This window comes from Rhineura floridana, chromosome 8, assembly GCF_030035675.1.
Source record: "Rhineura floridana isolate rRhiFlo1 chromosome 8, rRhiFlo1.hap2, whole genome shotgun sequence".
NCBI lineage: Eukaryota > Metazoa > Chordata > Lepidosauria > Squamata > Rhineuridae > Rhineura > Rhineura floridana.
The window spans coordinates 19,764,892-19,791,388 of record NC_084487.1 but is presented as its reverse complement, the minus strand read 5'-3'; the positions used below and the strand labels follow the sequence as shown (position 1 = coordinate 19,791,388).

At 43.4% G+C, this 26,497-nt stretch overlaps 1 protein-coding gene across 1 annotated transcript in view; it reads right to left on the bottom strand.

The window, feature by feature from the left end:
• Window positions 1-17,954: 17,954 nt before the first annotated feature.
• The window catches only part of LOC133390927 (1-phosphatidylinositol 4,5-bisphosphate phosphodiesterase zeta-1-like), a 51,732-nt gene continuing 43,189 nt past the window's right edge, over window positions 17,955-26,497 (bottom strand). Inside the window, exons 11-13 of the mRNA XM_061582082.1 lie at window positions 24,629-24,761; window positions 21,852-22,001; window positions 17,955-18,052 (exon numbers count right to left, since the gene is read on the bottom strand). Coding sequence (XP_061438066.1) covers window positions 17,955-18,052; window positions 21,852-22,001; window positions 24,629-24,761 — 381 coding nt within the window. The remainder of the gene's footprint in view (window positions 18,053-21,851; window positions 22,002-24,628; window positions 24,762-26,497) is intronic.

The window sequence follows — 26,497 nt, the reverse complement described above, 5'->3', positions numbered from 1 at the left end:
ACAGTAAGGGCTCAATGCCATCTGCAAACACCATGTTTTCTACTCACACTGAGGCGAAGGATCAATCACACGACCACACCCTCTAATTTAACATTTCCACTCCCTCTGGTTACCTGGCAACTGAACATGCTCAGCATGTTCTACCAGTAAGAGTCATTTTAAAAACAACAACCCAGAAGTGCAATTATTTGTATTTTCACTGGTACAATGTAGCTGAACTACAAATCTTTGTTTGAGCAGTGTTATTCTTTTGTGCACAAGTTAGGGGGGAAAGGAAAATAAGGCACCATTTGCAGCAACATGAAAAAGGCTTGCAGAACGGGAAAGAGCAGCAGAAATTAATTTCAGTCCACAGGAAATGAAATGAAAGAAGGGAGGAAGAGGGAGTGGGGTGTGGAGAGGGGAACGATTGACACACGCACCTAAAAGCATCAGAGCAAAGTGTCTGCAAGCCCTAGAGATATGGAGTTAAGACTTTTTCCCTTCCCTTTTTGGATTATCAAAGGATTGTGTTAGTACGGATTTACAAAGGGAAAACTGTGTGATAGCTTCTGTTTGCCAGTAACGTCATGTGAACCATGCAAATTAAAAGTGGATGTAAGTAGCACCAAACACACACTAAACCACCGTGTAAATGAGCCCCTCATCTTCATGGGGTTTGGAGATAAGCTTGAACATACAAGCAATGGCTTCTATGGGACTGGAGGTTCAGCATCCTGCAGTTTATTCCATGGCAACTATTTCCTGGGTTTGCTCCTACAGTCTACCTATCCCCATTTATATAGACCAGGTGTGGAGAACCTTTGGCCGTCCGGATGTTGCTGAACTACAGCTTCCATCAGCTCTAGCAAGCATGGCCAGTGGCCAGGGGTGCTGGGAGTTATAGTTCGGCAACAACTGGAGGGCCAAAGGTTCCCCATTCCTGATACAGAGACAGAGGAAACTACCTTTTACCAGGTTTGTTCATCTAACCAAACCTTTCTATTTTGACTGCCATTTCCCAGGGTAATAGTTTTTTCCATTGCCTGCTACCTGATCCACATAACTGGAAATGCCAGGGGACCTACTATCAGCAGCACAAGTGCTCTGCTACAGAGCTATGGTCCCTCCCCATGGATTCTCCATTCTGTTATTTCTTGTTATAACAATCCAACTTTGAGGGAAACCAGTTTTCCTAGAGATGAGTAAATCATGTGCATTCTCAAATATATGCAAATGCACTTTGTTTGCATTTTCTGCTGGTAGAATCTGTGGTCTTAATGTGGAAATGTGTGTGTGTGTGTGCTTTGTGTGTATACAAAATGCCCACAAACCCTCCCACAGCTAAGGAGGGGGGATCAATGCAGCATTCAAAATTATCCCTGGATCTTAATGCAGAGTAAACCATGTTTCCATTTTAAAAGATCCATATGGAAGAAGTGCTGAAAGAGTTTTTTTTAGCACTGTTTACTCCTCATTTTTTATGCCTGCATTAATGCATCGCAGTTGTGTCCATAAGCAATGCAAAACAATCTCATGTTATGGTGTTGTATTTCACCCAGCACATCACGCAAGCTAAGGGAAAGTTAAGTGTGAGGCTTTTGCACTTCTGATTAAATCATGTATTGGAGAAGTTTTAATTGTGCCCTTAACCGCTCAGAATAAAACACTCTACCTTGCTGAGCAAGCCCACCATAGTATTGCAGCATTAGTAAGATTTCTTCCTCTTTCTCCAGCTATTTCTACACCATAAACCTAACTTGGTTTTATACCAGTTTAAGTATCTTGGCTTCCCTCAAGGAATCTTGGGAACTGTGGTATGTTGAAAGTTCCAAGAATTCTTTGTTAAGAGATTATAAAATATATACACGCTCACACACGAGAAGGATTGACACGTGTGTGTGTGTGTGTGTGAGTAACAAAATTTATATACCACTCGAATGCAAAGACCTTTAAGTTGTTTACTAAAAGCATTAAAATTAAACAGTTACAAGTAATTAAAAACATATTTAAAATAATGAAAACAGCTACTACCTAAAAAGATTAAAACAGATCAACATCTATGGGCCTGGAAAGGCTTGCCTAAACAGGAAAGTTTCAAGCAGGTGCTTGCCTGATGTCAATAGGCAGGGAGTTCCAAAGAGTAGGTGCTGCCATGCTAAAAGAACGATTTCTTAGCCATCAACAGCAAACAACAATAAGGTAAGTGGTTTTGACCACACACACTTGCTCAAAGTGAGCTTTTGTCAACAGGCCCTAGACCAACATCTAGATCAGGGATGGAGAATCTCAGGCCTGGGAGTCAAATGTGCCCCCCCAGGCCTCTCCATCTGGCTCTTGGGACTCTCCCCAAGCCATACTCTTCCCCAGCCCCAGCCCTTCTCTCCAGGCCACACCCCTCACTAGCTTGGATTTGCACCCTCCTTGAGTGATTTTGCATAGCTGGAATGTCCCTTTGAACTCTAGTCATGCTTCTTGTTTTCCTGGATGGAGGATACAGAGGAGAGTGTGTCAAGAAACTACCCTCTTGTACAAAGGCAAAATCCACATCTATTGTCCTGCCCACTTTTGCTGTTGGCCCCACTCACTACTGGCATGGAGCCAGAGCTTGGAAGATTACTTTTAAAAAGTAATAAATTACAGTTACAGTTACATGGCCCAAAAAAGTAATAATTACCGTTACAATTGCAATTGCTCTGAAAGTAACTGATTACTTTACTTTTCCTCCAAAGTAATCACTACAATTACATTTCAGTTACTTGAAAAAAACACCTACAAGGTGCTGGCCTTTGCTGCTGCACGTCTAAGTAGCCTAAAACAACATTAAAAATAAACAAACATATACAGAGGTAGTAGAATAATTATTTTTATTCATAAGATAGCAATGGTGGCCTCTCCACTGGTAAGGGTGGTGGGGAGGGAAGCTGAGGCCACTACTCAGATCTTTGCACATTAAACCAAGTGCAATCCCTCCCACTCAGCCAGCCAGCATAATCTCTCTCACTTAACCACCTCCCAAACCCTGCCCTGCCACCAATTCAGGGACACTCACTCAAGCAAACATTTTCCCCTGAGATGCAAAAAAGTTAAAATACTGCAAATGCAGCATAGTAGCCAGAGAAGGTGGTGGAGGCCACTTTGTGTGCTAAGTGCAAACACAGTACACACACACAGACAAGCTTTGTCATCTTTCACCTCCACAGTTCTTTATCTCCATTGTGCTGCTGCCTCCTTCTCCTCCTTTATCCATGTTTTTGACCTCCGGCTCCTTTTTCCCTCCACTCCATTCTTCACCACCACTATCCATTTTTTTAAAATAATTGTTTTCTCCACTCCACGCCATCTCACTCTTCCCCTCCTCTCTTGTCACCTCCTACCCATCCACAGAGCATGAGGGAAGAGCGATGCTGCACAGAAGCCCAGTTTGAGGCACATGATTTTCATCCACAAATCCCCCCCCAAAGTAATGCCCAAAAGTAATGCTGGAAACATTACAATTACTCCACAAAAGTAGTAAAATTACTCCTAGTTCTATTACAATCAAAATGTAAAGGAATTACCCACTCGTTACTCAAAGAAGTAATGAATTACAAGTAATTCGTTACTTGTAACTAGTTACTTCCAAGCTCTGCGTGGGCCCCCGGATGGTTATCCAGAAGGAAATGCAGCCCTCATGCAGTAAATGGTTCCCCATCCCTGATTTAGGTGCATCTCATATTCTCCTCCCATTCTTTCCTGCTGATGGGATGTACAGAGGGTTGTGGTCAAGGTATGGTTCTCTTATTTTTCCAATCTCAGGTTTGGTTCACCATATTTCTGCATCAATTTTCAATTTTTTTTTTACGAGTCCTAACAAAAATTCATCAGCAGTTTAGTCGGTGGGGATTGGTGGCTCCGATGTCAGTGGAAAATGGAGTCCTCTCCAGGTATTAGTCTGAACTTGCAAGGAATGGATTCACTGCCCCACTGATCAGGGCCGGTGCCAGCGGGTGGTCAGGCCGGCATGGGCCCAAGGGCCCCTGCTTAAATCTATAGGCTAGGGCCTGGGAGGGTGGAGCTCCGTGATCCATGCCAGTGTTGGGTCACAGGGTGTCATTTGTGGCTTGAGTTAATGGGTTGACATGTACCGCAAATGATGACCCGTGACCCCTGCTATCATGTAGTGGGAGCTCCACATCTCAGACACCCCTCCCATGCAGCCAGAGCAGGTTTAAACAGGCCAAGGTGCCCCTCCTCCCGTGTTGCTGCATCATTGCATGCGTACCCATGCTCTTCTGTTTAAGCCCACACTGACTATAGGGGGGAGGGTATTGGTGACTGTGGGACCACTGATGCCTGGTACCAACCCAGCCACTGATATTGAATCCACTAGTCTCCACTTATTTTAGTTCACATCTATTTGCAGTTGTCCCTGTCCTTTGTTGGGGTAGTTGAGTGGCTTGTGCAGTCAGCAGTACCGACATATCCAGCTCCATTGCCCCCTTTTTAAAACTGGACCTGACATTGAGTGGGAAAGTGGCCAGACCCACACTGGGAGAAAAAATTAGATCTCAGGCTTAAATGTATCAGTTAGATCTAAGTTGCTGACACAAAGAGCGTTTGCATGTGTGTACTGAATGCTCCCAATGGGGGAACTTGCTCAGTAACCCAGTGCAAATCATAAAATCCAAAATCTACTAGCCTGCAGTTTCTGTTTTCTCCTTGAAATAACTTTTGATGCTTGGAAAACATAGCTAGGGAAAATTATAAAATGTTAGCTCTGTGTTCCCACACTTAAAAATCTGTGGAGAGCTAACAAGACTGTGACAGCTTGAGCAGGAATGCCCTGAATTCATAATAGGCCTTCCACTCTTTCCCACGTTTGACAAAAAAACACAGGCAGAATGGGACATCGATATTTTACATCACATTTGTCACCAAGTTTTAGATCCTGAATTCAGGGTTTGTTTCAGTAGCCTCAGAGCTTGCTCTTCATTCTGAACAATGTGTCTCAGGTATGAAAATTCTGCCTGAGGGCCCAGTCCCGGATTGATGCCTTAGAATAGAATTTTACCTGTTACCAATAATGCAGTATTAAAATACATTTTATTTTTACAAATAATGTGTAATGTATATCTTTGTTTATTATGACATTTACATCCTGCCTTTCCTCCAGCGAGCTGAAAGTGGCACACATGGCTCTTTCCCTCTCCATATTATTCTCACAACAACCCTGTAAGGTAGGTTAAGCTGAGAGTTAGTGACTGGCCCAAGGCCACACAGTGACCTTCAGGGCCAAGTGGGGATTTAAATTCTGGTCTCCCAGGTCCTAGTCTGCCTCTCTAACCACAACACTACGCTGGCTTATTATATATATATATATATATATATATACACACACACACACACACACACACACACAGTATTTACAAAACATTAATCATGGTTTTGGTGCCCCTTTAAATCAGATGCCCAGGATGAGGGCTCCGCTTGCCCCACCCTAGTTCCAGCCCTGTATGTTCCACTGTGAGTGGCCATCAGGAGCTTTGAAGCTGGACGTCACTGAAGAGAGGGTGACAAATGGCATCAGGCATGTTTTCCCCATGCACCAATCATCACAAGCAATGCTGGATGCCAGTGGTGTAGTCGTCCAGGGTCTCAGGGGGTCTTAGTCCATTTACTTTTTTAGGAGCAGGGTCCAGCATCCTACAAGCCAATCAGCATGAAAGGGGAGTACGTTAGCCACTGAGAATAGTCTTCGAACGTGCTTCTTTCCTGCTGATCAGAGCCAATCAGAGTGACAGGAGATGTCAGCCACTGAGAAGACTCCTTTCAGTAGCTAGCACTCTCCTCCTTCATGCTTATTGGCTCCTAGGAACATCTGTTGTTAAGGGAGAAGGCATTAACGAGGATCTCATTCTCAACCCAGCAGCAAAAAAGGGGAGCATGGCTGTGACTATCATGAATGGACCCTGCACTTCTGAATTTGCCACTACGCTACTGCTGGTTCCAGACAAATACACATCCACAGGATCTCTTTATCCCTTTCTATTTTACTCTGCATTGACCTTCAGATATAGCATGAGTGTCATGCTTTTTCTCCTGGTCCAGAATCTCAGTAGTTGAGATGCACAACAGCAACCCTCTCCATTTTCCTGCTAAGCCACAGGGCTGACCTACGAGAAGTAGAAGGCGCAATTGGTAAATGTGTCTGATTTGACCTCAAGGCTGGGTCAGGTGGGTTTGACCAAGAACTCAGACTGAATCAGAAAGATTTGTTGATCCCATCTTAAGCTTCCCTCAGTGTAATGGGAAAGTGTCAGGTCTCAAAGAGTGTGCTAAATATGTTCCACATTGGGGAGGGGGGATTGCCACTGCTCCCTTGCTTTTACTAGGGTAATAACTACAATGTTATATTTATGAAGATCCTTGGTATAAGTAAGCTGTTCACTTCCTTTGCATTGGTAAATTCCCAGATCTCTACACCACCACAGGAAATTTCAGCTGGGCTAGAGCCGTAGCCGCAATCCTGAATGTAAGGACACGAGAAGAGCCTGGCTGCATTAGGCCAAAGGCCCGTCTAGTCCAGCATCCTGTTCACACAGTGGCCAACCAGATGCCTATGCAAAACCCACAAGCAAGACCTGAGTGCAACTGCACTCTCTCTCCTCGTGATTCCCAGCCAGTGGCATTCAGAGGTGTACTGCCCCTAAAACTGAAGGACAAGGTAAAGCATTGCAATTGTGTCTAGTAGTCATTGATAGCCTTATCCTCTACAAATTTGTCTAATTCTTTTTTCAAGCCATCCAAGTAAGGTGGCCATCACTACATCTTGTAAGAGCAAATCCCATAGTTTAACTAGGTGCTGTGTAGAGAAGTGCTTTCTTTTGTTTGCCCTGAATCTTCTAATATTCAGCTTCACTGGATGGCCCAGAGTTCTAGTATTATGTGGAAGAAAAACATCTCCCTGTCCATTTTCTCCACATCATAATTTTATACACCTCTATCGTGCCCCCTTACTTGTCCTTTCTCTAAACTAAAAAGCCCCAGATGTTGTAACCTTTCCTCATAGGGGAGGATTGCTCATGCATCAATCTCCAACAAAGTCAGGATAGCTTTATCCCCATCTGCCCCCAAGCTCCAAGGATCTGCCCTGCCTTTGATTGTGAAAATCAAAGGCAATTTGTTTTTCCAGGGTGTTGTTGTTTTGTGGTTATTGTTGTTCTTATCATTCAATTAGCAATGTCCACTTAAAATGCAGGCAGGTATTGTCCACTGGGGAATAGTAGAATTTTAATAACGCCATAGGTCAGCCTTCACCAACATGGTAGTTCCTGGATGTTTTGGACTACAACTCCCGTCAGTCCCAGTTCTGATTTGCATCCTCAGTGAGTGTTGTTTGTTTATTAATTATTTAATGTATATCCCACCCTTCCTCCTAGGCAATTCCAACAATGAAAAAAGGGGGAAAACAGCAGAAGAAGCCCATGTGGCTTCACAAAAAGCTTAGAGCTGACCTGAAAACAAAAAAGGACACATACAGGAAGTGGAAAGAAGGCCAGGCCACAAAGGAAGAGTACAGGCAGGTATCACGGAATTGCCGGGATGGTGTCAGGAAGGCTAAAGCTGAGAATGAGCTGAGGCTAGCGTGGGATGCTAAAAGCAACAAAAAAGCTTTCTTCAGGTACATTCATAGTAAAAGACAGAGAAAAGAAATGGTGGCACAGCTACTCAGTGAGGATGACAAAATGATAACAGATGACAAAGAAACAGCAGAAGTGCTCAATTCCTACTTTGGCTCAGTCTTCTCCCAAAAAAGGGTCTATGACCCTCCCGGGAAACATGAAGTAGTAGGGGCAGGATTGGAAATTGAGATTGATAGACAAACGGTCAAGGAATACCAAATCAATTTGAACTGCATCCTAGAGTATTGAAGGAACTGGCTGAAGAACTCTCAGAACCAATCTCTATTATCTTTACAAAATCGTGGAGGACTGGTGAAGTGCCAGATGACTGGAGGAGAGCTAATGTTGTCCCTGTCTTCAAAAAGGTCAAAAAGGAGGAACCGGGGAACTACAGACCAGTCAGCCTAAATCAATCCCTGGAAAAACTCTGGAGCAGATTATAAAGCAGTCAATCTGTAAGCACCTTGAAAACAATGCAGTGATTACTAGGAGCCAACATGGATTTATGAAGAACAAATCTAATCTTATCTCGTTTTTTGATCGGGTAACCTCTCTTGTAGACTGTGGGAATGCGTGGACATAATATATTTTGACTTCAGCAAAGCTTTTGACAAAGTGTCCCATGATATTCTGATTAGCAAGCTAGCTAAATGTGGGCTGAATGGAACAACTATCAGGTGGATCCAAAGTTGGCTCCAGAATAGTACTCAAAGAGTGCTTATCAATGGTTCCTTCTCAAACTGGGCGGAAGTAACGAGTGGGGTACCACAGGGCTCGGTCCTGTGCCCAGTGCTCTTCAACATTTTTATTAACAACTTGGATGAGGAGGTATAGAGCATGCTTATCAAATTTGCAGATGATACAAATTTGGGAGGCACAACTAATACCGTGGAAGACAGAAACAAAATTCAAAGGGACCTTGATAGGCTGGAGCATTGGGCTGAAAACAACAGAATGAAATTCAACAGGGATAAATGCAAAGTTCTCCACTTAGGAAAAAGAAACCAAATGCACAGTTATAAGTTGGGAGATACTTGGTTCAGCAATACGACATGTGAGAAGGATCTTGGAATTGTTGTTGATCACAAGCTGAATATGAGCCAACAGTACGATGTGGCTGCAAAAAAAGCAAATGCTATATTAGGCTGCATTAACAGAAGTATAGTTTCCAAATCGCGTGAAGTATTAGTTCCCCTCTATTCAGCACTGGTTAGGCCTCATCTTGAATACTGCATCCAGTTCTGGTCTCTGCACTTCAAGAAGGATGCAGACAAACTGGAACAGTTTCAGAGGAGGGCAACAAGGATGATCAGGGGACTGGAAACAAAGCCCTATGAGGAGAGACTAAAAGAACTGACATGTTTAGCCTGGACTGTTTAGCCTTAGACTGAGGGGAGATATGATAGCACTCTTCAAGTACATGAAAGGTTGTCACACACAGGAGGACTGGGATTTCTTCTTGATCATCCCAGAGTACAGGACACTGAATAATGCACTCAAGTTGCAGGAAGCCAGATTTCGACTGGACATCAGGAAAAACTTCCTGTTAGAGCCATATGACAATGGAACCAATTACCTAGAGAGGTAGTGGGCTGTCCAACACTGGAGGCATTCAAGCTGGACAGCCATCTGTCGGGAATGCTTTGATTTGGATTCCTGCATTGAGCAGGGGATTGGACTTGATGGCCTTATAGGCCCCTTCCAACTTTACTATTCTATGATTCTATGATTCCTAGTAGGAGCCCACTTGCCTAGATGGAATGTCTCTCTGACATCTGATCATGCTTCTTGCTTTCCTGGATGGAGGTAAAGAGGGGAGTGTGATTGGCAAGAAACTAGCCTCCTGTACAAAGGCAAAATTCACATCTATTGTCCTGCCCCCTTTTGCCTTTGGCTCCACCCACTACTGGCAGATGCCCCCTGGAAATTTGTCCAGAAGGAAATGCGATCCTCAGGCTGTAAACACTAGAACTTGGGGCCATCCACTGAAGCTGAAAGTGGGAAGATTCATGGCGGACAGCTGTGCCAGCTGGGGTTGTGAGGAGCTATAGTCCAAATATCTGGAAGGCACCAGGTTGCCAACTGAATTATTTGCTCATGAGGACATCTCTGCCCCTTTTTCCTCAACAGCTCTTTTGCCACATTAAGGTAAGTGTTTGCCTTGGAGAATATGAGCACAGAGGAGGCTGCTAAATCTGCATAGCAAGCTGCTAATCGTGAGGAAATTATAAAGGTTTTTTCATGGTCCATTGTTGTTTAGTTATCTTCATGAAATTACTACCCTCTGTTTGCAAAATGTTCCCGTTAGCATGGGTACATAAAAGGCCTGTGTGTATATATTTTGCCATGTGCAATTGCAGTGAAGGTAAAGGGCTAAGCGAGTGCACAGGCACACTAATGTGGTTCACAGTGCTGTTCCAATACTGTTTTGTAAACATCAAAGCACCTTCAAGAGTAAGTAATTTCAAGCTGAGATGCAGCAGGGGGTCTTTAACCCTTTCCCTGACCATTTCATGCCTGCTTCACATCATGAAAAGCTAGCAGCTTTTCTCTCTGCAGGACTCAAAATAAGTTTGCCTTTGTAAACATGAGTTTTGAGCCTCATGGGGTAAGCAGCTTGAGAGAGGAGTGGCTTGGAATGGAGAAAGAATGGGTGGAGATAAGTCTGAGCACCTGCCTACACACTGCTTTTCTGTTCTAAATTCCTCCTCTGATTTGAACATAAATAGAGCCTGCTAGATCAAGCCAATGACCCATGTAGTCCAGCATCCTGTTCTCACAGTGGCCAACCAGTTGCCCATGGGAAACCCACAATTGGGACCTGTGTGCAAAGAGCACTCTCCCCTCCTGCGACTGCTATTCGGAGATATACTGCCTCTGACTATGGAAGCAGAGCAGGGCCATCATGACTAGTAGCCACTGATGGCCTTATCTTTGATGAATTTGTCTAATCCATCCAAGATGTACCATCTCCAGTGCTGGAGGCAGTGTACCTCTGAATACTAGTTGCTGGGAATCACAGGAGGGGAAGACTGCTATTGCACTCAGGCACTGCTTGCAGGCTTCCCATAGGTACCTGAACTGCTTTTTTGGTAAAATATGAGGTGCCAGTATTAACATCTTGATAAAAGTGCTATGGATGCCAACACAAAATGGCTGCTATGGGCAACAAAGAAAGAGCTGCCAGTACTCCATACGAGTAAGTTCCATCAGGAAAAAACCAAACAAACCTGGGCGTCTGATTGGCCACTGTTAGAATAGCCTCTGGCTTGATCCTGCAGACCTGGTTAGCCAGTTAGGAAAGAATAAACAGGCTTTGTTGGAAGATAACTTGATTGGTTTATTGAGATGACAGACACCTCTGTGTATCAGATTTTCAGTCTTTCAAGTTTTCAAATTATGGCAGGTTTTCCTCGCTGCACAATGGACAAGTTAATTTAATGGGGGGGGCATTTATCTATTTATTATGATGGATATGTGTTGCTATTCGGTTTCTAAACAGTAATTTTTATATAGTTTGTGTAATAAAAAAATCAATTGTAAAAACATTAGGTTGGTAGGAATGACATTTCAGAATATTAATCGCTTGAATGGTGACGAGAGATTTACTATTACTGTAGCAGCATATTTACAGGTGTGATTTATCTGATCTGTTTGCTACATGCCTTGCATCTTTTTTACGTCTTTTTTTGAAGTGTGTGTTGAAATGACCATTCAGTCTTAATAGAGCAATAACACGACCAAGCAGTCAGGCCACAGGTCTCTTGGAAAGCAAATGTCTACACTTATCTACAGTAAACGTTAAGGGAACAAATTAAAAACTCGGTCTACTGAGAAGCCTGCGAAATCAATATATATTGAGCTTTAAGGACAGGAAGTTTGAAAAATCCCCAGAATTAGACGCCAAGAACACTTTATTTTTAGAGAGGAAAGTAATTTGCTTTTTTAGCCTCCCAAAGTTGTAATCAGAATTTTGGCCCTGATAATCTTATTGCTTGTGTGGGTGTTTTATACCTTTCTTTTTTATTAAGAAAATTAAAATCACAAATTTTCAGAACTGTGAGGCACGTGAAGGTCTTTGCTTGAGTAGGTTTGTATTACTCTCTTCAGTTCCTTGAGTAGGAGGCTTATATCTCCACCCTCTATTGTGGCTTTGCTTCAAGAGTGGTCCAAGAAGGTAGATAATCCCAGTTACTCTGTCCAGTGGTGCCCATTGGGATTGGTGGGGCAGAAGCCAGGAAGCCCATCAGTAGGTGTAAGCAGAGCCAATGGCGGGCAGAGAAAACTAATTCTGGTTTTGTCCCCATCCTCCTCCCTCCTGGGTTCTACCAGGGTAACACTAAAACTAAGGAGTAGGAGCAGTGCCACTCTCTAGTCTGGTTGTAAGGAAGGTAGTAGGCAGTGGGGGGGGGGCTGGCTGAGGGCAGACTGAAATTGGTGGGGCAGTGCCCCATTCACCCTAATGGGCCCTAATTAATTCTATTTATAGGAACGTACAAAGCTGCCTTATACTGAATCACACCATTGGTCCATCAAGCTCAGTACTGTCTACAGTGACTGGCAGGGGCTCTCATTGATTCCAGACAGGGTTCTCTCCCAGCCCTACCTGGAGATTGGAGCTGGGACCGTCAGCATGCAAGGGAGACGCTCTACCACTGAGATATGGCCCTTCCCCATAAATATGGCCCTGCCCAACTTTCCTCATCCCAAACTCTGTTTATCTCACAATGCGGCTTGCTTTGTACTGTTCAAGCCAACTAAGCTTGTTGTGTGTCTTAAGGCTTTGATCCTTTGGCAGGTCCCTATGTGATCCCTAGCTGGCAGCCATTACCCTTCCCTCTAACCAATGGTGGCTGATCCATTCAGGCAAATGGGTCACTGCCCCACCAACCTCAGTCAATGTCGGCCAGCCTGCCTTCTTACTTATAGCTAGTCTAGGGGATGGGCCTGGCTGTCAGCTTCCTCCTTCTTAGTCTTAGTTGTGCTGTAGTAGAATTCAGCAGAGAGGAGTATGGGGACAAAACTAGAATTAGTTGGCTCTAAACTACTGGCTTTTGAAGACACTTTCATGTTTGCAAAACCATGCTGTTCAGAGTAGGGATGGGCAAATGTCAATTTTGGTTTCTGTCTGTTTCTCATTTTTCCAGTCTTAAGTTCAGTTTTCCATGTTTTCCCACGTTTGAAGAAAGTCCTCAAGAAAATCTGTCATGATGCATAGCCTTATCCTACATGAATTTTTCTAATCTTTTAAAGCCATCCAAGTTGGTGACCATCACTATGTCTTGTGGGAGCAAATTGTGGGCAGCAAACAGCCATGGTGGCTAGTAGCTACACATAAAGTTTTTAATGCCAATACTTTGCATTAATGTTGAATGACTACATTGTGTCCCATTCTTAAGCACCTAGGTGCACCCATCTCTGCAAATCTATTCTGGTCCACCACTAAGGCAATATCTGTTTCACTGTTCAAGACTGACAGAGTGAAGGACATACATCACTGATTTTACCACTGATTTCTGTGCAGAAGACATTTTCCCAATTCCGACTTTCTGCTGTCAACATTTTGACGTCCTTGCAAAGAATATAAGTCTCTCAGTTATCACAGACCCAGAAATTGATTTGATTTGGCCAGATCAACACTATGTCAAGCTATAAGCCAGAACATGGGCAGTATAGCTGGATTGGGGAAAAGCTAAGGGACTAAAACCCAGAGCGGATTCATTGCCCTGCTGACATCAGTCACCAGTCTCCATTGCATACCCCTCATCCCTCAGCAGCAGGCCTAGTGGCAGGGGCTGATGGGAGCTGGAGTCCACCAACATCTGGAGGGCACCACTGTGTCTAGGTCTGCATGGCAGGGTGGGGCTGGGCAGTGTGTTTCTGACACAACAGCACTGAGATATTAAACGCACATGGCACTGGAGTGGGCTAACCAGTGTTTACATTGGCACATCACCCAAGCTAGCTGCTGCTGTTTCACTGCATATGTGTATATGGGAAACCAACAATACTAATAATAGTTTTTTAAAAAAGGAGGGGAGCTAATTTCTTATGAGTCGTCCATTCCAATGTTGCCATTAACCTTTATTTTTAAAAGTACTGTACAAGTAGAGTAGAATCAAGCAAAGGGGTGAGGCTTATGCAGCTGTCAGCCAGAACATCTGAATAATTCAGGACCAAACAGATAATCTTCAACAAAAGAAAACTTTGGGAGCAGGGAGAAATTCAGGCAACTAAGAGAGTTGTTTGTTAATTAACTAGCTTAGCTTAGATAAGAGGTTGGGTTCCTCAGACCTGGGGGCCAAATGCAGCCCTCCAGGCCTCTCTATCCAGCCTTTGGGACTCCCCCCAGCAATGCCCTCTCCCCAGCCCACACCCCTTCTCCCACACTCCTTACCTGTCTTGCTTCATGCCCTCCTTGAGTGCTTTTGCCTGGCTGGAATGGGTTCTTGAACTGTGATCATGTCTTTTGCTTGCATGGCAGAGGGGTGGTGCATTTTGTGTGGCTGGAATGTAGCCTATCTACACATCTGTTGTTCTGCCCACATTGGCCACACCCATTTGGGTTGCCGGTTACACCCACTTCTTGCATCTGGCCCCAGGCACCACTGGCATGTGCCCCCTGGAAGGTGGCCCACCATGAAACACAGCCCTTGGGGCTAAAAAACGCCCCTCCCCCAGGCATAGATGTGAAAGGTGGCAAAAAACAGAGAAAGGTATTTAGTTGAGAGTGCAATCCTATATGCACACATACTTGGGAGCAAAGTGCATTGTTGCCCTGGGCTCTTTTGGGAGGAAGGGTGGGATATAAATTTAATAAATTAAAAAATAAAATAAACAGATCTTACTTCTGAGTACAAACGTGACTTTATTTGATTCAGTTTGCATTTGAAGCTGAATCTATCAAATTTGCACTTTCCAAAACAATATGAGAACTGAAACACAACCATGCATTGAAATTTGCATTTGTCCTATTTTTGCAATGCAGTTCTCCAAGAAACCAATGTTTACCAAAAATGTGTATAATAGTGGAAAGTGTGCATAAAAAATGAATATATTTGTGAAAACAACATACAAAATGCATTATATTAGGAGAAATAATTTTAATCAAAACGGCATACAAAAATGTGTTTATTGGGAGAAATTCACAGTAAAATGCTGAAGAATTTTCATGAGGATTTTTTGGGGGGAGTAAAAGAAATAGTTCACAAATTGCTGCAGAAGTGATGAGAACCGAATTTAAGATTGGAAAAATGAGAAAATGAGAGAACCAAAATGGACAGATACTTCAATCACTGCTTTGAGCATTGTTTGGGTGAAAAAATAAGCCCCAAACCCTCTCCCTTATAGCAGCTGATGTGCAGGAACCACCTGAGGTACAGCAGGGGGTTAGTGCGAAAAGAGCATTTTGGTACCAGGCAGACACCTTTCACTTCCCCCAAGCCTCATCTCTCATATCTTGGCCAGGTATATTTTTCAGATGCTCCCACTGATTTTTCTGTTTCATAAATATAGACGTAGATATATAATCTTATTGTGCTTTGATCGAGTGTGCTTTGACATTTTTGCAAGCTTTCCCGGGGATTTCATTGATGGGTGAGGTGATGACTCAGGTAGAAACCACTGTTTTACAAATAAAGTAATGGTTTCTTCCTACTTGGGGGACTCCCCAGGTAAGCAGAAGTATATTGGTTTGTAAATTAAAGGAACATTAAAGAAAAAAAAACGCAAACGACAGCCCAGTGGGAACTAGCATGCTCAATGGTCTTCAGAAGGCATGGGATGTGGAACATTGGTTGGAAAAGAAATATGGGGAAATTGTGAAAACTGACTAGCTTGAACGCTTTAGAGCTTGTAGCAAATGGCACCCCATTCCAGCCTACCCACAAGACTCATAGCTTGGGATACTCCTGGATCCATCTCTGTCACTACAGGCCCAGGTGACCTCAGTGGCTAAGAGTGCCTTTTGCCAGCTTTGGCTGGCAAGACAGCTCCGACTGTTTCTGGGCCCAGGTAGCATGACCACTGGCATTCATGTGCTGGTAACCCTTAGGGGAAAGGGCCTAAGAGGGCTGTAGCTCAGTGGTAGAACATTTGCTTTGCATGCAGAAGGTCCCAGGTTCAATCCTTGGCATCTCCAAATAGGGCTGGGAGAGGTTCCTGTTTGAAACCCATGAGAGCCAGGCAACATAGACGATACTGAGCAAGACCTGGTCTGACTCGATATAAGATGGCTTCCTGTGTTCCTATGATAAGCTCCAGATTGGCTTACTGCAATGCATTCTATGTGGGGCTGCCCTTAAGGTGGCCCTGAAGCTTCAGCTAGTGGAAAAAACAGCAGCCCAACTGCTCATTGGGACAGAATATCAGCACCATGTTACAGTGCTGCTGAAAGAATTGCACTGGCGGCCCATTAGCCACCAGGCTGGGTTTAAGGTGCTGTTGACACTCATGTACAAAGCCCTTACAGCTTGGGACCAGGATACCCAGAAGATCTTCTCACCCCTTATACACCCAGTAAATCACTGCACCCTGCAGGAGAGGGCCATACTATCTGCGGATACTATCTTAATCAGGAGGTCCATTCCATAGGAATCGTGCCTTTAGTGTAGTGGCACCTACCCTTTAGAACTTCCTCCCAATACATAATCAGACAGGTGCCGGCTCTGTTATCTTTTCAGCATCTGTTGTAGATGGGTATTTTCCCCCAACAAGCCTTTTAAGTGGAGATTTTTGTCCCAGTCTGTATCTGGATTGGGTCGGAAATTGTTTTTATATATGTTTTATTGTTGACGTTTTTATCGATGCTTTAATCACATCAGGATGTTTTGGGGAAAGCAAATCTTACCTCAAATAACTAACTAAAGGATTGTATCCAACTCACTTCTACTCAGAGTAGATCCATTGATATTAATGAATCTAAGTCATGCCCATTAATTTCAGTGAGTCTACTCTGAGGAGGACTAGCACTGGATACAACCCATAGTATTAGCCAAGTGATTTTGACATCAGAGGCGGAAAATCCTGTGAGCACCTCTTTCCCTTCCCTGGCAGTTAAAATACAACATTAATAAATCAAATAACTAATCATTTCCTTTCTTTTCATGGCACTCAAATCATCCTGCCTAAAGGGAGAGCCTGGCTAGGAGCCCAGAGTCTGTGAGTTCAAATCCCCGCTCGTGTCTCCTGGGTGTTAAGAGCCAGCTAAAGATCACCCCCACAGTGAGTGGCTCAGGGGTTATGTGCCCTGCCACCTGTGCAGCTGTGGGCAAGCTGCACAGTCCCAAGGAGCCCAGTTGCCCCCCAGCCAGCAGTTGCGGACAAGGAAGGGTCTGGCTTGTGCAGCTGTGGCAAGATGAGCAGGCCCTAGCCATCTGGGGAGGACTAGCCTCAGAGGGAGGCAATGGTAAACCCCCTCTGAATACCGCTTACCATAAAAACCCTAATTTCTTAATTTCTTTAATTTTGGGGTCGACTTGAAGGCAGTCCATTTCCTTCCAAAGGTAGGGCCAGGCCAGCTACTTTATTGTATCTCAGAGGAAAGCATGACTTGGAGGAAGTTTGGCTAAAACTCTAAACTCCTGTTTGGGGGTGAGAATCCCAACTGCAACATTTTGTTGCAATACCATTCATTAAAAAAATGAAATGCAGCCATCATTTATCAAGCCTCTGCCCTAGCATCATTCTGAAAACTGGTATTTCCAGGGAATGACAGAGGATAAAATGCTGCAAATGAGCTCCAAATGGAACAGAACCTAGGGGGAGATACAATACACTGGGGGGGGGAATCCTTTTCCCACAGACCCTTTTAAATTTTTTGATAAATGCAAATACTCATCATCGTGCACAGCCCAGTAACTCACACGAGTCATCCCATTAGCTTCTGTGTGCTAGTGCAAGCCTCTAGCTAGCATCTTTAAGAAGGAAGGACATAAGAAGGTATGAAGAGCCCTGCTGGATCAGGTCAATGGCCATTTAGTCCAGCATCCTCTTCTCACATTGGCCAACCAGATGCCTGTGGGAAGCCCACAAGGAGGACCTGAGTGCAACAGCACTGTCCCCACTTATGACACTTAACACGTGGTACCCAGAAGCAGTGGAGGTAGAACACAGCGATTGTGCCTAGGAGCCATGAATAGCCTAATGAATTTGTTTGTTCCATTTTTAAAGGCATCCAAGTGGGTGGCCATCACTGCCCCCTGTTGAAAAGAATTCCATCTTTGGCTATGTGCCGTGTGAAGTAACCTGGCATCTTCTGAATTGTTCATGGTTGCTTTATTGAAACACACAGCTGGGGGAGCGGTGATGACATTATTCCAGGACATGCTGGCAGTACCAAATGTACACAAAGAGTGAGGCAGGCTTGAGGGTCACCCCAAGTTTGGAGACCAATGGAATGTGGCGATAGCCTAGAAACAAACCAACAAAAAAGAAAGATTTTTTTTATTTTAAAAATACATAAAATGTAAAATACACTCCACAATAAAATGTGATGAAGGAGGATGGAGCTTTTAAAAAGTCCATGCCACTGTTATTTTTTAAAAAGCTGATTCACACATGGGCTGTGTACACACCATACATTTAAAGCACATGATTTTCCCCAAAGAAACCTGTTAAGGCACTGGGAATTGTAGCTCAGTGAGGGGTAAACTACAGTTCCCCAGGATTCTTTGGGGGAAGTAATGTGCTTTAAATGCATGGTGTGCATGCAGCTATCTCCACATGTTGCATGATAGCTCTATAGTTGGGGGACTGGCTCCGTGGAAAAGACTTACAGTAGACTGGTCAAAGAAATTCAGTATGCCTGGTGGGGAACATGACTTTCTCTCTCTCTCTTGCATTACCAACCCTAACACATCCCATTTTCTCCTCCTGGGAATCCTTGCCTGCAGGGCACTGCCAGCGGAATAACAAAGTCAGCCAAAACCTCTGGGAGGCCTCCATTCAGAGATCTCCTGCTCTGCCCACAGAGGGAAGGGGAGGGATGCTCAGCATCCTACAGCCTCTTCAAACCTATGATTGCTCCTTAAGTGACCTATGTGCTCATTGCAGCACACACAGGGAATTCCATAAAACAGAGATGGGGAAGCATGGGGCCCAGGGCTGAATATAGCCCTCCAGGCCTCTCTGTCTGGCCATCAGGACTCCCCCCAGGCCACACACCCTCCTGAGCCACCTCCCCTTCCCAGCCCTGGAGAAGGGCCATAGCTCAGGGTCAGAGCATCTGCCTTGCATGCAGGTGATCCCAAGTTCAATCCCCAGCATCTCCATGTAAGGCTGGGAGACACTCCTGCTTGGAACCCTGTAGAGCTGCTGCCAGTCAGTGTAAGCAATACTGAACCAGATGGAGCAATGGTCTGACTCGGCACAAGGCAGCTTCCTATGTTCCTATATTCCTGCTTTGCCCCCTCCTCGAGTGTTTTTGCCCAGCTGGAATGTGTTCTCGAACTCATGCAATGCTTCGTGCTTTCCTGGATGGAGAACAGAGAGGGATATGTGAATGTGGATCTGGCCCTCCAGGCCTCTCTGTCAGGCCCTTAGAACTCTTCCCAGGCCATACTCCTCACTGGCCCTGCTTCACACCCCAAGAGTTGGTTGTCTGCTTGCAACGTGCGCTTGAATGCTGATAATGCCTCTTGCTTGTCTGAATGGAGGATGGGGGCAGGGGGAGTATGTGTAGAATTTAACCTACGGTATGAAGGTAAAATCTGCCTTCGTTGGTTTGCCCAGTTTTGCCTCTGGCCCCACCCCCCACTGGCATCTGGCCCCCGGAAGATTGCCCAGAAGGGAAAGTGGGTGGCTGAAAAGGGTTTGCCACGCCTGCCATAAAAGGGAATCTCAGTTTGATTTTACAAAGTAAAAAGAAAGTTGTCCAACTAATCTTTTTTCTTTGGGGGGTTTTGACAGTAGATATTAATTTTAGCTCTTCCCGAAAAGCATCCTTTTGTTAATAATCTCTCTTTTGTGCTGCTAACTTCATACTGGTAGATTTGAGTGTATTTTTATTTGTGGTTTTCCTGTGCACTGATATTGACTAACAGACCTCTTTCCCTTCCATAATAACATTGTTAGATTTAGTTTGACAGCACATAGACTTTGTTGTCTCGTTAAAGCCTAAATATTTCATGGTTCATGTGGTGTGAAATACAACTTAATAATTCTACAGATCTTTCACTGTGTCGTGTATGTAATATGAAACTCAAAGAAATATTTTATAAATGGAGTTTTATGCTTTTTTAAAGTTTGTGACTGCAAAAAAAAGTAAGAACCCATTTAACTGATCTACAAACATTTAAACTCTCCTAAAATGACTCTGTTAGTTAAAATGCTGCTTATGTCTATGGGTGATATGGCTAATTTAATTCATCTGAACCAAGTTGGGCTTTTTGTAATCCAGTTAACACTCATCACAATCCAGAGCTCTGTAGCCACTCTAGTGGATGCCATGAGCTCCATACAAGTATTCAGTTGCAATGCAGAGGGCACCTTGATGTCCACAGAGGAAACACCATGTCCAAAATTGTCTCCAATTCCACAGTGACTGAGAACCCTGCATGCCCAAAAACTGTGTGTGTACATCAAAATGTCCACATAAACAAAATTATGTCTTTATATTTCATATAACTTCCACTGAACTCCAGGAAGCTTACGGGGTGGGGGTCCAGGTGGTCTCCCATCTAGGCACTGACCAGACCCAGACCTTGACCTCTTTGCCTTCAGCAAGTTTGCTATATCATGTGCCTTCACACCCAACAGTGGACAATGTGGTGGGGCAGTGGTGCTCACCTGACCTCCCAACAACTGAGTCAGTGCTGCTTACTGGAAGGGAGAGGGACAAGGCAGCAGGGAGATCGATGCCATGCAGGTGCACTGGTGGAGCCAATCCAGTGCTCTTGCCTTTGTTTGGATCACATTGCTCTCCCCACCACCTTGCTCCTCCCCCTCCTGGTAAGCAGCAGCAATTTAGCTGTCAGGAGTTCAGGTGAGCACTGTCACTCCTACCCACTCCATTTGTTGTCTGCTACTGTCCAAATCACATCTCAAATCTAAGACCCCTTGAATGGGGCCATGGTCTCTGTTCCAGCCTTCCTTTTCCTATGTTCAAAAGATAAATATATTTAGCTATAGTAGCAGCTGCTGGACATCTAACATGTTTATATGTGCTTATTAGGGGTATGACTATTCTGCCTGTTGCTTCAGTTGACTAAAGGTCTATATGCCTAGCAGTGGTAGTCAACATGACGCTGCCCTGGGCTCCTGCTGGGAGGAAGGGCGGGATATAAATAAAATAATAAATAAAATAAAATAAACATGATGCCCTCCAGCTGTTTCGGACTACAACTTCCCCCAGCCCCAGCCAGCATGGCCAATCATCCACAGCATCTTTGAGGGCTCCACGTTGGCTACCCCTGTCCTGTGCTCTATGTATATGCATCCATGAGGTGTACGTGTGTGTCATGTGGTTGTAAAAATGGTGGTACGTGTTTTCATACATAAAGCATACATGCTGAATGTAGCACTCTTTAGATGACAGAAGAATGGTGAGTGAAGGCATGAAGAGTCAGGAATGGGACTGCAGTGGGTCAAAATTCCAGTTCTCTTGGTCCAAGAAGGGCCTTATCATAGCCTGTTGTCACCCTGCTGGTTAAGGGATTGCAAACTGTCATTGAGCTATGAAGCTTCTGCTTTTTACCTTACATACTTGAACAGCAATTAATTTCATTAGAGTACCAGCTGGACAAGACACAGAGAAAGAAGAGGAAGAAGGCAAAGCTTCATCTCGCATTCCACCAAATGTCACAAAAGCCAAGTTTTGTTGCTATAGGTGGAATTCAGTGCTACTTCTTCTCAGAGTAGACTCACTGAAGTTAGTAAACATGGCTAACATAGGCTTATTAATTTCAATGGATCTCCTCTGAGTAGGACTTAGTTGCATACAATGCTATGTATGCCACTTTGTTGTTGTTATGTGCCTTCAAGTCGACTACGACTTATGGCGACCCTATGAATCAGTGACCTCCAGGAGCATCTGTCATGAACTACCCTGTTCAGATCTTGTAAGTATGTATGCCACTAGTTTGGTGGGTTTTTTTGTTTCTTGGCCAGGAACCAGGAGGGTAAACAGCATCCCCTGGGAGATCTGATTTGTACCCAGGGGCTACAATTGCTGACTCCTCCCATACATGCTTACTGGAGTACTTTTCTTACCTTTATTCATGCTCATAATTGGCAAAGTAAACTGACCAAGGAAGTCATTGGCAGTTAATGCCATCTGATCTTCTACAATGAAACGTATTAAGGCAAGATCAGGAACCTGGACATTAAATGTGAATGTTTCGTTCCATCTAGGATTTAGAGCTGCAATAAAGAGGGGGGGGGACTCATTGTTGGACATGCATTTTTAAACAGAATTTGAATTTTAATCACAAGCAGTGTTTCAGTTTCAGAAAGACCTCTCTCTTCCAAGCCTCTCAACAAATTGCCCACAGCACACTCCAGAGTCTTCACTGTTTCTCCAATAGATTTTCACCAAAGCTGGAGATGTCAAAAGAGGAAGGTGGCTTAGCTTCAGTGAGTTAAAATCCAGGGGAATATTTTTGGATTTTGCAAAAATAAAATGGAAGGTATGATAGATGTGTACTGAATAATCATCATTGTCATGATGGGTTGTTTTTAATGCCATATTTTAACATGGTTGTAACCCGCCCTGGAACTTCTGGGTGAAGGGCAGGCAATAAATATTCATCATCATTTCAATTTCTTACCCTCCCTTCACCATAAGAGCCCATGGCAGACTGCAGCAATTTAAAAAATACAGTATTAAAATCAGCTTAACACAAATTACAGTCAACAGAATGGGAAAGTACAGAGGTACATCTTCAGCATATGATGAAAACTACATAAGGAAGGTGCCAGAAGCACCTCTAGGTGGATAAATTTCATAATTTAGGTGCTTCCATAGAGACTGCTCTCTCCCAGGGCTGCACTCCCTTTATTTTTTGAGGGTGGCAGAATGACCAAGAAGGCTCCCTCTGCCACTCTTAACACCCAAGAGAGTCTGTAGAGAAAGAGGCAGTCTTTCAGATATTTGAGACCTAAGTCATTTAGGGTTTTTAACACTAACATAAGCACCTTGAATTGGGCCTGGAATTGAATTTATAACCAGGGCAGCGATTTTAAAGCGAGGTTATATGAGTTCTAAATGGAACCCTGGTCAGAAATCTGGGGATCCTTACATTGCTAAATATAAATATGCAGGAAAAGGGTTGGTTCTCCATCAATTTTGAAAGGGTGGTCCCCCCTCAAAAGTCTAATGTTTGGAAGAAGACACCGCCTGTCTAAAAGAGAGACATAGTCAGCACAATTACTGATAGGATCATACACAATCTGAATAATCCATAGATAATCTCACACAGCTGCCACCGATTTCAGTGGAGCTTACTTACATGGGACAACTTCCTGCTCAGCATCATATAAACCAAATTTCAGGGATGCTTCTGAAATTCTTACTTGATTTGGAAACAGAACCAATGCACTAAGGCAGCGGTCCCAAACTTGATGGTCTTCAGATGTTGTTGGACTCCAATTCCCATCAGCTCAGGCTGCTATAAGTGGATCACTGGAGGCTGGTGGCTCTGATGTTAGTGGAGCAGTGAATCCACTTTGGGTTTCAGTTCAATCTTTCAAGTACCTTGGACAGCTCCATGAAAGTTTGGATTAAAACCTGGAGCAGATTCACTGCCCTACTGACATTGGAGCCACCAGCCTCCACTGATCTGGAGGACACCAGATTTGGGAAGTCTGCATTGCTTGCTGTTGTTGTTTCTGGATTTTGTATCTGCAGCAATGTTGGTGCATTGATAAAAACACACAATTACAAAGCATATTTCACTCAATTGCAGATAACAGGCATAGAGAACCTGTGGCCCTCCAGATGTTGTTGGGCTCCAGCTCCCATCAGCCTCAGGCAGCATAGCTAGTGGTAAGGGATGATGGGAGATGTATTCCAAAAACATCTGGAGGGCCACAGGTTCCCTATCCCTGGCACACAGGGTTGTATCAAGATGTTTTTTGTGTTTTTTCCCCAGTGTGCAGGAGTTCACGTGCACATTGGAAGAACATGGCCCAAAAAATAACTTCTATGCAGTCACATATCTGATCAATTCAAGAGTACATTTTTCCCCATTGTTTTATCAATGCACTACAGTACATCTCAGCAACAGAGACATGCAAAGTAATTTAAGGAGCTGAAAATGGAGGCAAATGCTGCACTTTCGAGAATTAACTTTGGAAATTCTCCTAATTCAACCAAAATTCTGGAGGAGCATGTGGCAGGGCAAGGTGAATCAAAGGAATAATAACAGAATGGAACTGAGGAATAATGGGGGAATATAAAGTCATTGTTACAGCATGGTTCATTGTTTATTTATTATTTATTTATTTAATTTGTATCCCGCCCTTCCTCCCAGCACAGCCCAGGGTGGCAAACAAAGCACTAAAACACTTTAAAACATCATAAAAACAGATATTAAAATACATTAAAACAAAATAGCATTAAAAACATTTTTTAAAAAAAACAACTTTAAAAAAGGGTTCGAAACATTATTAATAAACATATTAAACAATTCTGACACAGACGCAGACTGGGATAGGTCTCAACTTAAAAGGCTTGTTGAAAGAGGAAAGTCTTCAAAAGGCGCCCAAAAGATAGCAGAGATGGCAGAGGTTGTTCCATTGTATACTAAAATTTTGCAATTTCTTGGTATGAATTACATCAACAACAGGACAACTTTAATAGGCTTTGTAATTTATTGAATCAAGGCTGCAATCCTCTATCCATTTATTATACATATTACTATTATTATTTATTAAATTTATATCCCACCCTTCCTCTTGAGGGAGCCCAGGACAGCAAACATAACAAACATTATCTGGGCGTCAGCCTCATTGAACCTCTTACCCAGTTCATAGTGTGTTACACTTACCATTGTTCTTTATGACAGAAGTCTGTTGTTTTGACACATCTGCAGGAACTCCATGAATTTCTATTTTGACTACAGGATCAGCCTTATTACTCTTGGAGAGGTTGCTCGGAGGAAGCTGACAGCCACTAATAATCTGCATAAAGAAAACCAAACACCGCTATGAATTAATTGTTCAGATTGCAGAGGTATGTTCATGCAATTGTGCTGAAAATCCCCTCTGAGACTTTCACTTTCAGTGTGGGAAGGTCTGAAGTAGAGCTGGAGCATACAGGGAAGTTGGCTTGCATGTGCACCCTTCCCCTCTTTCAGCCCACACTGAAGGTGTTCACCCCTCACCCCTAAAGAGGTGTTCACCCCTCACCCCTAAAGACAGCTAGTATGAAACTACCACCATTGCCCTAAAGCACTATTTAAATCAGTGTTTGATTTAAGGACATCAGGGGATTCCTGGCCCCTTTGCTTCTTGTGTTGGCCCCTTTAGCAACTGTTTCTGAAAGCTACGGGGGGCGGGGAGAAATATTTGGCTAAAATTGGGACAAGTAAATGGGGCTTGTGGATTTCATGACAGGCCCTCTATCTTTCTTTCCATAGTTTGATCACTGATTTAAATGTTTTTGAATGTTTATTTATTTATTTAATTTCATTTATAAACCGCCCTTAGCCGATGGCTCCCTGGGCGGTGTACAACATACAATAATAACAATAATCAACAAAAATCACTAGATATAAAATACAGATACATAATAGCACTACCTAATATTAAGGTAATTAAAACATTAAAATACATACAAATGAATTAAAATGCCTGGGAGAATAGGAAGGTTTATTGTTTATTGTTGTATTTAAGAATATTACACTGGACTGAAGTTGATTTCCTCTGCATTTCGCTGTTTTTACTATTGCTGCTGCTGATAATGATGATAGTTGGTTATAGCCAACTAAGTTTTATTCAGGTTAGACCCAATGAAATTAATGCGCTGAAGTTAGCCATGGCTATTCTTTTCAATGGGTCTACTCTGAGGAGGACTAGCGCTGGATGCAACTCATTATTATTATTTTATGGTAATGTTGTTGCTGCTGTTGTTGTATGACTGAGATCAAATGAGGAAGGACAATTTCTGCATTTCTTAATTCTTAATTTGTACATGTCACATGATACAGTAGGGGAGGGGTACCTGTTGGACCTAACTCCCATCAGCCCCAGCCAACATGGACAATGGCCAGGGATGATGGGAGTTGAAGCTCAGCAACATCTGGAGAGCCACAGGTTCCCCAACCCTGGGTATTTCACAATACAATTCACCCCTAAATTGAGAGCTTTTTAAATGCCACATAAATAGCACAGCATTCCATAATGTCATAATCTTTAAATCTCCTGACACTTTCTGAATTATGTCCACTAGCCTCACCAAGAAGTTTGTGGTAACACTGATTGCTACAGAGTTCAGTCTTACCCTTGTTGTCAACAACAGGAGTCCTGGAAGGAGGAAAACTGGCCATAACTATATATGGTTTGAATGTTTTAAAAAGAAGTCATTTTACCACAAATATAAAAATAAAATGTTTTGAAAATCAGCACAATATGAGGTGATATTATGTCCTGTAAAATGTATAGACCTGGAACCACAGAGTGCCTGGGTGATACCCACCACTCAAGCACTATCATGACATTTCGTTGCTATTCTTCTGATTAAGGAACCCCTAAGAGCTTCTGAGAAACCCAAAATTATTGTTTTTTAATTCTTTTGCAATAATTCATAAATCATAAATGATTTTACGAGGGCACGCTTTTGAACTAGCATTAGTATCAAAACACTGGGAGTAAGAAGAGCTCTGATGGATGAGACTCAGCGTTTCTCTGATCCAACA